The sequence below is a fragment of the Lutjanus erythropterus genome, chromosome 10 (assembly GCF_056507025.1).
Source record: "Lutjanus erythropterus isolate fLutEry1 chromosome 10, fLutEry1.hap2, whole genome shotgun sequence".
NCBI classification, from domain to species: domain Eukaryota; kingdom Metazoa; phylum Chordata; class Actinopteri; order Lutjaniformes; family Lutjanidae; genus Lutjanus; species Lutjanus erythropterus.
This window is the reverse complement of record NC_139326.1, coordinates 15488674-15503837: the sequence shown is the minus strand read 5'-3', so window position 1 is coordinate 15503837 and position 15164 is coordinate 15488674. Positions and strand designations below refer to the sequence as shown.

At 39.4% G+C, this 15164-nt stretch overlaps 1 protein-coding gene across 2 annotated transcripts in view; it reads right to left on the bottom strand.

The window, feature by feature from the left end:
- The window catches only part of nf2a (NF2, moesin-ezrin-radixin like (MERLIN) tumor suppressor a), a 36873-nt gene that overhangs the window by 16761 nt on the left and 4948 nt on the right, over window positions 1-15164 (bottom strand). For both annotated transcript variants that reach the window (XM_084728382.1, XM_084728381.1), the window contains exons 4-8: window positions 11712-11795; window positions 3862-3930; window positions 3544-3626; window positions 1050-1125; window positions 290-424 (exon numbers count right to left, since the gene is read on the bottom strand). In XM_084728382.1, the coding sequence (XP_084584508.1) occupies window positions 290-424; window positions 1050-1125; window positions 3544-3626; window positions 3862-3930; window positions 11712-11795 (447 nt within the window). The remainder of the gene's footprint in view (window positions 1-289; window positions 425-1049; window positions 1126-3543; window positions 3627-3861; window positions 3931-11711; window positions 11796-15164) is intronic.

Genomic DNA, 15164 nt, shown 5'->3' with positions numbered 1-15164 from the left:
ATTATTTGTTAGTTTTGAATTCTAATTTACAGTCATCAAATTGGATAACTGGAACTTGAAGACCAATATCATAACACACAATATGATTCCCCTCAAAAACAACAAACAACTGATCAATTAATCGAGAAAGTGATCAACAGATTAATCAATACTGTATATAATCATTAGTTGGAGCCCTAAAACTAGGATACTAAATTATTAAATACTGCTCCATATTCAAGTTTGAGCCATGTGTGTTACACTCCATGTACTGTCCCACTGAATCTTTTTCATGATGTAGATTCCCCACCTCCTTGTCGCTGTAGGAGATGTTGCGGATCTCATTCCAAGGGAAGGAGCACTTGGGCGTCAGCTTGTTGTCCGGCTCATAGATGTGCAGACCCAGGGCGTCCACTCCCAGAAGAAGATCTGTCCCCTTTTTATTCTAAACCACATCAGCAGAATACACAAGCAAAGTTTTTCTTCTACTCGTCCGTGAAGGGACCCTAGTGAGCAGCTGTGGGACCACCCTCGCAGCCAACATTCATTTGTACCTGCAGATTTGACAGAGGTGGCACTGTGGTGGCTCTGCTTGCCAAAAGTATTTGTTTAAGCTGAGCAGAACAATGCCACTTGCTGGGTGTTATATGCAGTCTGGGCTTGTTTACTTGAAAGGCAATGCTACAGTGAATTACTTAAGCAGAGGTTGACTTGCTGGTGGTATTTTAAAATGTCTCGGCCTTTTACAGAATGCATTGATCACGGCCGGAGTCGCCTCGGGTGAATTTCTGTTTGTTAAAAGAGCTGTTACATGCTTGTTTTTGTTATGACTCACCTGGAAAAGATCCAGTGCCAAATCAAATTCGTTTATTTACCCCAAAATGTACACAGCTGCTTAAACATCGCCCCTATACTCAAATTATAGAAGAAATAACGGACAATTTAGAACAAGAGAGTCAGACTACCATTCCTCCACTTCATTTCATAACACCACAGTGAAAGTGACACACCTCCTAATCTCGCATATTGGCTTACTTCATAAAGATATAGTGGAAGCGGCATTGGCTCACCCTGATTAAAAAGTAATTGACGCCATACATGTCCAGGTCCTGAGCTATTTTTAAATACTCCATCTCAGCTTCATCCCTGGTTCAAAGACAGACAGAGAGAGGAAGAGATTGAGAGGGATCCAAGGGAACGAGGAAGAGAGGGAGGGAAGGGTGGGAAGAGGAGGTGCAGAAGTGGAGAGAAAAAGCAGATCAGACCTTGTTTCCTCCGCTTTTGTGTGTAGCATCTGTCATGTTGTGTGATCTATAAAAACTCTGCCATAGAGCTCTTGCGAGGGTGAGAACATAAGCACAGTCCTGACACAAAACACAGCTATAATTCACTAATAGGCTTTAGAGGTCATGCTTGGTGGAAAAGAAGACCTGTCCTGATGCCTGCAAGACTCTAAATACTGTGAGAGAGAGAGAGAGAAAACAAATGCATCAAAACTCCTTTCCTGCCTCTCGTTCTGCAGCCTGGCTGGCAGATCTGTTGTGATTTCAGGGTCAAGTCAGCAAAAAAAAGAGCATCAGCATACTTTGATGGTTGAGGAAAAATCAGGGCATGCTTCCGCCTAAACTTTTAATAACTTGCTGTTTGATATGGGTGGTTGGGAAATTGATGATTTAAGCTTCATCAAAGTTTTAACAGGCAAGAAAGCATTGTGCCAAGTAAACAAAATCTAAACTAGGTTGGACGCTGAGTACATTCTGATTTTAGAGTGGGTCATATTTAAATGCTAATGCTTGATTAACGCTGTGGAAGTGTGAAGCATTCAAGATGCACTCTGTGAAAAAGAAAATACAGATGCACATGGCAAGTCAGTCACTTACTTTGATTTTGTGCAAATATCATTTTTTTTTTTTTAAATATCAACTAATCAAGTTTGAAAAGAATGTCAGCCAAAATAAAGTTCAAGTAAAACTTTAACTGTATGGAGCCGGATATCAAATCTTAAAGGGTAACTTTCCCACTATTTTGTGTCTAAGTGACAACTGAAGACAGTGATTTTTGAAATTGGTTCAGTTTTAAAGGAACGCTGCAGCTGGCAGAAGCAAAACCAAGCTAAAATGTAAACATTAGGGGCAAATGCGCACCGTGATATAACATGATGAACAAAGGGTTAATTCTGACTTAAACAGAGTTGGTGATCGTAGGAGCAGTGGAAAGATGAGCCAATACATTTTTGGTGACTTTTACGGAGATGACGATGTTAAAATGACCATTTAGCATGCTAACATTTGCTGATGAACACTAAACACAAAATGCAGCTCAGGCCAATGGGAATGTCATTAGTTTTGCAGGTATGTGGTCATAAACCAAAGAACTGTACATATTAATATCTTGACTTGATGATGGCACTAGATCAGGGGTTACCAAAGTTATTACAAATGAGAGACAATTATTGTCTGAAACAAATTTCATGGCAATTCATCCACTAAATGCTGAGACATTTCACTCTAAGTCACACATATGAGCAGTGTGGTAACACAGGACGAAAAGTCAGGGGATCATCAACGTCTCTGTTATGTCTTCTATGAATGTATGAACCACATTTCATGGCAATCCATCCAATAATTGTTATTTCAGTATGGACCAAAGAGGTGAACTGATAAACAAACTGACAGAGACAAAACCACATCTGTACTTCTCAAAGAAAAGTATCTGAAAAAGAGGAATAAATAGTTTTATAATTAACACCAAAAGACAGGTACCATATTAGCACTACAGTAGTATCAAAAAGAATTAGTTGGTTCCCAGCCCTGGTGACAGCAGAGGGCCAGCAGGCTCCCTCCTGTGCCACCACCACCACAATGCATCACTTACTAAACAATTAAAATGCTAAAGGTGTGAGGACCACCAGCTCCGCGCTCTCTGCTGGGGTTGAAAGGGTTATTGATCAGCACCAGTGACTCAATTACTACTTTTACAAGTGCTGAGGTTTGCTGGCTTTTAGAACTCACTTTCCAGCCCAGAACTTCCCACCCACGGGACTTTTAAGACACTCCACATCCCTCACAGTTGCACCCTGTCCATTTTCAACTTAGCTCAGCTTAGTGGTGGAGCAAAGTGCAACAACAGAACAACTGATTTTCATTCTCATTGTGTCATGTTAGATTTATGAAGGCAATTACAGCAACATCCTTTTATAGGCCTTTTCACTATGATATATTTGCTTTTTAAAGTGATTCTCTTTTGAAAAACAACTGCAAATTGAAAAACATGTAATTACACTTAATTGATGAGCTGCAGGCTGTGGTAAGCTGCACCATTTGGTAAATTTTCTCAGCTTACAATAGACAGTAAAAAAGTTCGAACTGTGGATTCATTAAAACTCCTTTAGAAAACTTCCCTACTGGCTCTTTTTGCATCTCACTGCCAAAATGGACTTCAGCTTTGCATAAAACATTCCTTGTGGAACCAACTTTTTAAGCACATCTTATGTGAACTTAAAATTGAAATTTGCTGATGACTGTAGAACTTCACAGTGGTACAGTTCAGCACAGCAGTTTTTACCTCGTCCTGCCCCTGTGCTCCGCATAACACGCTGTGATCCTCTCCTCCCACATTTCTGCAGTCATCTGGTACAAGTTAATCACCTGAAGTGGAGAGAAGAGAGACATACATATCCACGAATGCACAGAAAATACTGCTGGAATGCCACATCCCAGATAAAAAAAACAGTAAAGTAGGGTTGCAACTAACGATTAGTTAAGTCTACTTCTTTGTACTTCTGTTTTTTTTACCTTATACCTTATAATGCAGGACTAGTTTATAAGAAAAATATGTAAACATCTTCACTCATGACAAAGAGTAAACCCAGCTGTCACTCACCCTCTTTGGCAGCAGTTCCTCCTCAGCCAGGAAGCCAGGTTTGTGAACGTTGGGGTCATAATCTCCATACTGTTAAATAGAGTAGAAGTTCCAAAAGGATTAAAATCACTGCAGACTAATGGCCACTGCCCACCTTCCCTCCAATAACAGACCAGACCATGCCTCTCCAGGGAGCTGTTCATAAGATGAAACTACAGCGTCTGTAAGAAAAGGGTGTCTTGAAGAATGAATGGAGGCTGGGCCGCCACCGGGTCATTAATGTGCACCGCACGCTCAGTGGCCCAGTTGTTGGGAGACAGTGTAAATGATGCTATTAGAGATATCTCTGAGTGAACTGAGACTGATCACTTATCATCACAGAGCCGGGATACAAATTATATCATGCATGTTTGAAGAGAGATACGGATGGATTAGGCAGGACTGAGTGGCAGAGGGGAATTTCCTTGTGGCTGCTGTAAAACTGGAGGAAGGATATGAATTATACATGTAGCCACAGATTAAAAAGTGGGCTATGACTGTAGATTTATGTAAGTGGGTTAACTTGAATGTTTGCCTATATCTGTGCATTGCAGTATGCTCTGTGCATGTTTTCCAAATACTATTGTCAAATCCAATTGTGTCTTTTCTTGGCATTTTGTCTTTAAATTACTAGTTGAAATTGCAAGAGGTTATGGAGGAATGCAATCTTTGTATGTTCTATTTTAAATAGGGCTAAACAATTAATCAAAATATTATTGATATTGTTTTATTTTATTATTTTTTCAGTGAAAATGTAATGCAAATATGATTCCCACCAAAATCTAACTCTTATCAAAATTGCAATATTTGTCAAAATAATTGCAATATGAATTGAAAATCCATATATCATCAATTATGCAGCAGTTACAAACAGGCGAGGAAGTGAGGGAGTAGAAGCTACGAAATCAGAGAAAGGATCTAATTAAGTGGCCTTAGGCTTCTCGACTCTGTAAAAAACACATTTTGTCACTGTCAAATGTAATAACCATTGTGTTTATATGGAGATATGCTACTTTCATGCTAATTATATGGGAAACAGTTTCTTTTAATGTTAAAAACTTGTATTTTTATAAACAGTAAAATCAGTGGTACTAATGTCCTCTAAAACAATTTTTTACTGAATTTATTATGATCAAATTCTGGGAAAAAAAAATACAGTATACCCCCAAAAGGCAAAGAATTGATAAAATTGATAAAATTAGATTTTTAGATTAGATTACATATATCTAACAGTATTCCAGTGCTGTGGAAAAATGCAAAACAAATGCAAAAATTACAGCATTGGCTGTTACACACATGATGACACATTTCCCTTGTAAACAGTATTTAACAGTCAAGTAATGTATTTATTACAGAAACAAAGATTCTGCAGACATTTCTTCCAGTAAAACTGCAAATTTCCCACCCCTAATTGAAATGCACAACACATCCTTTCACAAAAGAAAATCCTTTTTTTTTGGTGTTTTTATTTTTTTTATTTTTTTCTGGAAAAGTTTCAAGGACGTGGAAAAGTGCTTAAAGTCAACAGTAAAAACTTTGGTTCAAATAACAGGTTTTAGAAGGAGCATTTTTGTCTTTTTACTCTGACGGCAAACCGTGGTATCTTATCCTCTTCTTGTGGATTTCTCACTTCATGACGATTGGACTTTTTGGTTGCACCTTGGTGGAAAAATAGGTAGTCTAGAAAGACTCTTTCCCCATTTGATTCTGAGACTGACACCAAAATGTGGCATTATCACTGAGGTTTCAGACAGGTGAAAAAGCCCTCTGCTGCTGCTCGAGTGTCACTGTAATTGCACTCCAAATTTCAAATTCTGTGTCACCTTCAGTTGGCCAGTTACCTGAAGGAGCAGAAAACAACAACACAACAAAGAAATTGTCTCAGAATGGAGTGAAACCAAAACCGCGTATTCTGATGCTACATGACATTGTGTTTGGAAGAAAATACATCATTAACGCTGACAAGAGATTACAAATGCAATTTAGAGCATAGCGGTGGGTTTTTTCCACATAGGGGACATCCGCACCATAAATTAGAAGCTCGTGACCACTCGTGTGGCTCTAATCAACTAATTCTATATGTTGTGTTGTTTTGTTGTGTTTTTATTGTTACTTTCATTATGAGGTTTAATTGGATTTCATTTTTGTGCTCACCAGTCTAAAAACAGTACTCAACAGACCTGCATTTAATAAGCTCAACACACAGACTGGAACACCGGAGCAGTGGCTAACGGAGTCGAGAAGCCGAGGGCCATTTAATTAGATCCCTTCCCTTCAATTTTGCAGCTTCTACTCCCTCAGTTCCTCACCTGTTTGTTTGTAACTGCTACATAATTGATGATGTATGGACTTATAGAGGTATTATGGCACCAAATGAGGTTCAGCTCAGGCAGAGACAGGGTGGCATTTTGACAGTGACGGCGCTCGCAGATGCTCTCTGATTTCATACCTTTCCAATTATTTCTAACAACCCCAAACTAACTCTCAAAGGAGAGCCATGTGACGATATTTTCACTTAACAATTATCACCAGCAGCACAGCAGTGACCACTGACTGACGGATATACTGTGTTCAGTCGAGGCCATTTCTAAATTTAGGAAAAGTATTTCTCACACAGTCCAGTCAGTTTGAAGAAAATCCATTTACAGTACAATAGTGAGAAATGCAGGTGTCTTATATCTAGCTATTAAATACACTTCAACTAAAGAAAGGCATTATTGTTGCGTAACAGGCAAACCGCTGTTTTTTCCTCTGCCATGGGATCACGGCCGACAATCTGCCCGCCTTCCCGTTTGCCTCTCTGCCACGTTCACTGCCAGCCATACCTCCCAACCTTAGTTGCTTCCCTTCTATCAGCCCACTCACAATAAAACCCTTTTTTTAACACTCCAATCCGAGTCTTTGTCCAGCATTTGGTTTCACCTTGTTGACTGCAACATAAGGAAGATGTTTTGCATACTGCAGTTCATTTTTTGTTGACCACCTCATAGTTTTTGTACGCAAACAACATTATTTTTGGTATTTGGTTTTTTCCAACTGCCGCTCAGTTACGAAACACTAATTCCTAATGGTTCTCCCCTAGATGCTGTCAGACTGGTTTAAACAAAAATGTTGAACATAGTAAAACAATACCTGCTTTAAATGAGCATTTTGGCATTGTTATGGTGAGCATGGTAGCATGCTAACTTTTAGTTCAAACCACTAGTATGCCTTGTTTAATAACTGTATTTTCTGTATGTATTCAAAGTGTGACACTTTTCCAAACGATTTCCCTTCTCAGTTACACCACGTCTATAAACTTTAACTGAACTAACATATCTCACCAGCTGGCAGTAAAATTGGCTGTATCATTTTCTTTCCATGTCCGTGTCTCATTGTCTTTCATGCTAATGCTGGCTCACCCAGGCTGAGGTGGGCATCAACATTATGACAGCTGAGTCAGGCGAGTGAAGCAGGATTTACATAATCTCAAGGCAAAGCTGACAAATTCCAGAGAGTATTCAATAGCACATTCTGTGGTCCAGATTGAATCTCAGAAGTGCAACTCTATTTAGTTCTTTGCTGTTTGGACAGATTGGAAATCATAATATCTTTATCACAAGCTGTGAGGTGGATAAAAAAACATATTGTGATACAGCTTCAAAGAAAACATAGTGTAGCCTCATTCAATAAAAAAAAAAAAATGTTTAGGGTACAAATTTTGTTGAAGCCACGTGTAAAACACAGCGATTCCCACCAGTGTCATTCGGCCTATTAGCTTATCATAACCCTCTCCACATGGCAGGACACACATCGCCACGCCCCCGGTGGCGTTGTGTCTGAAGGAGTCGACCTCACTCCCTACTCAACCTCCATGCCAGAGTGACTCCCACTGCATTTTTTCCAAAACGGCTGTTTCTTCATACTCCCTGTCAACACCTCCTTGCAGCACAGAGCTCACTCAGAATACAGAGCAGGAGGCACTGAAACCTCTGCAGACCCACAGAGCCTCAACTGGTCATTCACAGAGAGCACACACATACACATAACCACAGGAAAGTTAATATGGCTCCTAAATCAGGTGACAGACTTTTTATATATTTATGATTTGATATGATAGGATATTCTCACCTGTTGGGAATTGTGTTTATTTTCTTAGTCTTAGAGAGAGTTGATGATTTTAAAAGTTTTCCAACAGGACAATAATTTTAAACTTTTTAAAAGTGCAAGCTGGGATTAAAGTCAACTGTGGACATAACACCTTCTTTTGAGGTAAAATGGGCATTTTCACACCTCTTTGCAAAACTGTTCAATTACTGGTCATACAGTCATACATCATGGAGCTTAGCACTTAGAACTTGGAACATGTGCTGGAACATGTGAGCCCGATGAGCAGACTTTAGAGTAAGACAGCGGGTATTAAACAATCATCACCCTGTCGTGAGTCCATATTTGTCTCTTTAACAGTCCACATTTTGATAGCAAATATTAAAATTTCTCTATTCACCAGAACAGGAAGAGAAAACATTTTTTGACCAATGAAATGACACAATCTTTTTCTGTGATTGGTTCAAATGGTGGTCACTAAGGGTAGGTTAAAAAATCAATTCTCTTAAATATCGTGATTTTGTTTTTTACGATTTCTGAACTGATTTTTTAAAAAATATATAATTAACTGGCGCTTAGTTCATTAGCTAACACATGCTAACACATAATGGGAATTCCCACTGACACGCTGATGTAAATTAGCATTAAGAACGTGATAACATTCCATAATAAACATCTGTTCTTTTACTTTAAGACATAAACTTCCTCTGCTCTGTTGAAACAAATTAATAGCTGCTAAGTTCATATTGCTAACTCAATCTATTACTCTGGCTTCAACACTCAATACTGACCAGCTACAGCAAGTCAAGTCCACATTTTTTGATACAAGTGTTTCATCCCAACCCTAGTATTCACACCAGAAATGAACCGCTCCAGACTTCACTTGACAGAAGTTCGAGACCACACCTGATTGTTGCTCTGAACAATGATGTGTTTTATTCACATGTGGCTCACCCAGACTTTGAACTAGCAAGCTAGCAGAGTTAAGTTTGGTGAAACTAATGCTGACACTTTTATTCACACGTTCAGCTCCTCCAGGCAGTGTGAAAAAAATTGCAGTGCATGTATGAAATGGGTTTTTGTGTAAGGTCCTAGGCACAAAGGGGAAATAACTGTAAAGAAGTCAGTTAGATTATTTGTGCGTACACAAATTCCTCCACTTTTCCTAACTTCTACTATACCCTCTATCCCCTCTATTCATGCACTCTCTCTGTAACTCATACGAGGTAATGGTAGCTTTTATGGCTTCCTACTGTGTTGGTTATGAATTATCTACTATTTTTTCTCCACCTGGAAACAGATTACACACACAGTTTCCGTGTGCCACTGTCTGTACCAGAACAGAGCTATGATTCACATTATTTAAAATAAAATCTTTTAAACATTAATGCTAGGTTGGAATGCGCGTTTGCTTTCTCCTTATTGCTATCTTCAGACTGGTATAATCGTGATTAAAGACAAGCAAAAGTACCAAAGTAGATCCAACTGTGTGATATACTCAGCTTCACGGGCTACACACTGGTTCTGCACAAAAAAATCTCATGATTAGAAAAGGAGAAGAGAAAAGTCTGCCAAAATCCTCTCAGCAGCTGCACTGCTAAACAAGTACCTGTCTCCTTTTTACAACGCCAATTTACACACTTTGGCTCTAATCAAAGTGGACTGCTGATTAAATGAAAACAGATTGTGGCCCCATATTTTTGCTGTTTCCAGATCGAGGGTGCTGACAGCAGAGAGAACAAGTCTCTAGCTCATTTGCTGATTTTTCTTTATCCACACCGTCTCTTTTAACCTAGGCCGGGTAAATTGGCATGGGAAAGACGAGTCTCCGAGGGCTCCTGGCCAAATCTTTGAGGTAGAGCTCCGGTCTCACTAGAGCCTGTCCGCCTGTCAAAAAGCTGCACCTCACTCTCCCTATCTTATGCGTGGGGATTTCAGAGAGATGGGATCCTTCAACCAAAACGACTCAGATCGCTTGAGGTTTATTAAGGGAGCTTTTTCCTGTGGAGTGATTTCCATGGGCTCCAGGTAACTTGTTTGATCCTCAACCAATAAATCAATGAAGGTTTGTTTTTGCATGCAGTGCTTTTCATACAGGATAGTGAAGTGAAGTGAGCTCAAAATATGCTGAATGGGATGCTAAATAATACAGCAATGAAACAATGTATACAATGTAACCATATTAGAAGAAAGATATATAAAAATGACCTGCCATAAAAAAGGAATGAAATAATAATTAAATAATACCATTAGAGCAAAAATGACAATTATAAACGCACTCTTGGTACAAGCCAGTCTAGAAAGGTCACTTTTGTCTGGGCTGGACGATACGAAATAAAATCTATATCAATATAAACTGTCACATTTACCATTCTCTGTCCTACTTTGTTCACATTAACACACAAACCTCATGGCCCTCAAGTCTTAACCATCTGTATAAGCAATCACCTCAAGGGTCACGGTGATCAGATGTCTGAAATACCATAACCGGCACCTTTGAATGCAAAGAAGCAGGACTTCTACTCCCATGTTCACTTCTTCCATATGTCTTAGTTCCTCTCCCAGTCTAAAAATGAGCCTAGCAGACACTCTGCAAAGGAAGCTACTTTCAGCCACTTCTATCTGCAATTTTGTTTAATCAGTCACTACCCAGAGTTCATGACCACACGTGAGAACAGGAACGCACCATATATTCGCTGATAAATTTACCAGAACAGTCTGGTGCAATGCAAGCACAACTGCAGATGTTGCAACTATCTGCGGCATCTTGCTCTTATTCTACTTTTACTGCTAATACTTCTACTCCTACTATAACATCAGGCTGCTCCAACAGGTAGGCTGTTCTGCTTTAGCAGAGGTGTTCACTCTGCTTTTTAGAACAGTTACTTAAAAAGCAACTTCCAGAGCCACAGGGCTCCCATGCCTTTATTGAATAAAGGTATTTCATGCAAGGCCCTGTAGCACTGCATGAAATAGTAAAGGAATTTTTAAAAATCAATGACAAAACTAGCCGGTAAAGGAACTGAAAATGTAATATGTGCTCTTCTCCGACGGCAGAGCTCTGGATCAATTGTGGGTGATTTATGTCTCTTTTTTTGGGAATAGATAGGAGCAGAATACAAGAATTAACCCCGCTGGTGATAAAACATGTAGCTCCCTGCACTGTTCTGCACTCTGGTAATATATTTTTCAGATGATAAACAAACAAATGAAATGCATGAAAGTATTGTCCCTGAAATGAAACCATGTGAAGCACCACAGGTTATAAAAGATTTTTTATATAGATCTTTTGGATAGTCATCTACCCAAGATGCAAGGAGGGTAAATCAGTTGAGGACAGTTCCAGACATACATATTCCCTCAATCCCCTGGTCAATTCAAATGATTTTGTGACACTCAGATCCAATATAAGGTTTATTCTGATGTTACAAATTTTTAATGGCTTCTCCCTGCTGGGATTGGCCCAAACGCCAGACTGAAACATCTCAAATAACTGGATCTAGGCTGCTTTTCTTTAAAGCTGTAGCACAGTTACAGAAAGCACCCTGTTGCAGTAAATTATCCACAGCTGTTAGCACCTCATCAGAACAATAATTCAAAAAATATGCTTGAGGAGGAGAGTAAGTGTCCATCTGGTCATACAAGTTTTAAAGTAAAGATACATAAACCATTAAAGAACTTACAGATGAACGTCCTTTCATGAAAATAACTGAGAAAAAAAATTCACTTTCAAAAGAAGTACTAACCTTGGCGTGGACGGCATAGGAGGCCAGCAGCACAGAGGCCTCAGGTGGACAGTGAATCTCCTCCTCGAGGATCTTCTTCCTTACCTGAGGAATTACCAAATATGATCAGCTTTAAGGCACTAATAATCTCACTATGCATGTGTCTACCTGAATAGTAAATCCCACTTTATTCCACCTAACCTTTCTAACACAAATCAGTTCAGTATAAGCATGCAGCTAATGTAGATTCTGTATCATATAGTTTTTTGTTAAGTCAGTGAGATGGTTTTCCTTGTTTAAAGAATGTTTGAAGATGTTAAACATGTTTTTTGCACTGTCAACTATATTATATTACTGTACAGTGATGAAACACATCAATGCTGGTGCTAATACTGACATTTATAAGTACATTTATCCTGTACCTTGCGAGCCCAGTGCTTGGTTCTGACCACTAGCTATTACTGCTTCACCGAGTGGCGTGTCACACACTACATAGCCACAGGGCCACGCCCCCTGCAGTGGTCATCCTGTGCACCCCCCACTCTGCCCCTCTCTTCAACATCTTGCCATTTACATCAGGACATTTATTCTTTCGTTCAGTTTGTGTATTGCATTGTCTTTATATTGATTTCCATGAGAGGAGCAAAATGATTCTTGCGAGATGAACGACCTGAGTCAGATTGACAGGTGATCTTACTTGACTCAAACACGATGAAAAAAGACTCAATACCTTGGAGAGAGGATTGACAGTGCAGGGTGAAACACAACTTTCTGCCAACTGTGCTTCTGACAGGCAGAACTTTATTCCCTTAATTCCACTTTGACAAACACAGTAACCATGCACAGCTAAAGTACAGTGTTGAGCAGCCACAAAATCAAGTCATTATATGCTGCAAACTGGGTAAATAAACTTCTAACTACCCCTGCTACGGTTACAGTGTACTTGTACATTTTAGAGAGGTCTGAGAGCAGGACAGACTGTGCCAAATAAATATTGTAAGACTTAGGTATCACAGCCACATGGGGACCTATTAGACACCGAGCCAGGAACGAAGTACCCGAGCCAACATTATTTCATATGATCATTACTGTGCTCCGAGAATATCAGCCTGCGAGTCTGCAGAGCATAATGACATGATAGAAGAGGTGTGAGTTCCAGAAAGGCACCAAATCATAATTAAAGGACAGCGCCGCCCATTTTTATAATTCATGTTTTATCTGTGCCCCCAGGATAGCAGTGCAGGCGTTCTATCCAAAAGTGTGGCTCAACCTCACACAAACTGCAACATGAACAAACTCAACACATTTTGTGTCCTCAATGTGTTCTAAATAAGAGAGAAAAAGTCATAAGGAATTGTATGAATGGAAACTTGAGTTTAGGATAAATAAATACCATTCCCAAAATCTGTATCATTCCCTCTCTATTCCTTTTATTTCAATTTGAAAGCTACCATGATTGACAGGGGGTAATATAAGACATGGTTTTAAACAATATACTTAATGCGCATTTAATAATCAGAGGAGGTCTCTAAATGTTTCATTTGAGTATGTCATATTCCCTTAACATCATCTTTGGATTTGGAGTCAGTATGTTATTCTCTGAAGTGCGTCCTTTCATTTTTTAGGCTTGAGGCTTTTCTTTATCAAAGGCCATACAATATCAGTGTGTCAGCTTCAATAAAACTGGCACGAGCCAGACCACTGAATGTTGATTTATGGTGTATTGACCCTTCCTTCTTTTTTTAAACCATTTTACACCAAAATTGGTGCATATATAGTTTTTTTAAATGAGGGTAAACCCGCTAAAAGAGGCAATTGACCCTTTTCCCATTGCCAGTAGAGCCGATTGCCTGTCTGTCTTCTCTCTGATGTGTGCTGTAAAGCCGAGACTCAACTTGTGTGTGCAGGGGAGCAGAGTGTCTGTAAAAGTAGTTGAGATCTGAGAGCTGAACACACAGTTTCTAACTGAATATCTGGGGTTTGAGGTTTAGTTTTTCTGCTGCATCACTGTTTATACTTTCAGGTGTCTGTTTTATTTTACTCTTTCGCGTTCACTTTCAACTGGATAGATTTTTAAGTTACCGCTGATGAAAAGCCAACATTTCCTGATTTTGCTGCTTCATAATAAAAGCTTTTAGATGACAAAATAATGGGGGACTTCTTCTGTGAAGAATTTATAAGAAGTACAATGTTAATACACTGTTCAGCCACTCCACTGAATACGAGTACTTCATTACTAAATACACACCTTCTAGCTGTTCTGTGTATACATCACTGCCAATTGTACCCTTTCCCATTGCAGACAAAAGCCAGATGTTAGCAGGCCTTTTGTCCAGTGTAAAGACGGCTGTAGTGTCCTTACACTAAACCCTACATCAGACGAGAAGACATGCACAAATCATCTTTTAACATGGGTGACAATGGGAAATTGTAGCAACACTAAGGTAAGTATTTTTCAACACTTTCCCCTCTTGGATTTCTTAAGACTTTTGATATGTTATAAATGGCATATTCATGAGACTAGAACAGTTGCGTGGGGTTACAGATTTGTGTTAGGTATAATGCTTGTACCATAAGTGATTTTATGTGTGTGAATTTACTCCAGTAAGAAAGAGTGACAAATTTGAGATTTAAAGCTTATGGAGAGAGTGGCTTGTGTTGACAAATGCTGACTTAACTGTCATGGATCACAGTAATAACATGAATTCCTAAAATGGGTGGCAATCCCCAGATTAGAGTGCTGCGTCTCACCAGGTGTCAGTACCTGAGCTCTGGCACCTGTCAACTTAATTGAATCTCAAACTTGCTTAACAGCATATAGAGCACAGAGATGGATTGTAAGGTTAGATGGTGTAAACATGCAGCCACCAAAGTTATTTAAGTGGGCAATTTAATGCTTCAGGCCTTATCATTTGCAGAGCCAGTCATGCTGTCTTCTCTTGTTTTGCACTAACAAAGGTGTGGAGCCAGAGGTGACAGGCCCTAATCGTGGCAAGCGCTAAGAGGCCGAGGCTGCAATCTGGTTTACAAATGAGGCTATGTTATTGCTCAGATTGCAAGCAGAGGTGACGAAGACGTGCACGTGTCTGTTTGTGTAAGTGGTCTAGAGTGTGTGACGGCTGTGTGTGTGTTTGTATCCGGGTCGGTGATCATTTCTGATAAGCACTAATCCAGCTGTCATGCCTGTGACACTATCTGAACAGAGGCCTGCTCCCGACATTATGGGAATTAATGAGAGCAAAGTAATAAGGAGACAGACGATGCAAGGCGCTACACATTTGTATTCTTATCCCCTTGTAGCTGCGTACCGTTTTAACTGTTGAGTCATTTGTTGGCTGTAGTCCCTTTTTTTAAAGCAAGATTTCCCCTGAAATAAATAATTGCTTCAACTACCTCTAAACGGATTAAGGACACAGAGAGATTTTTATATCACTTAAGTACACACTTAGAAATAAAGGTGCTAAATAGAACAAT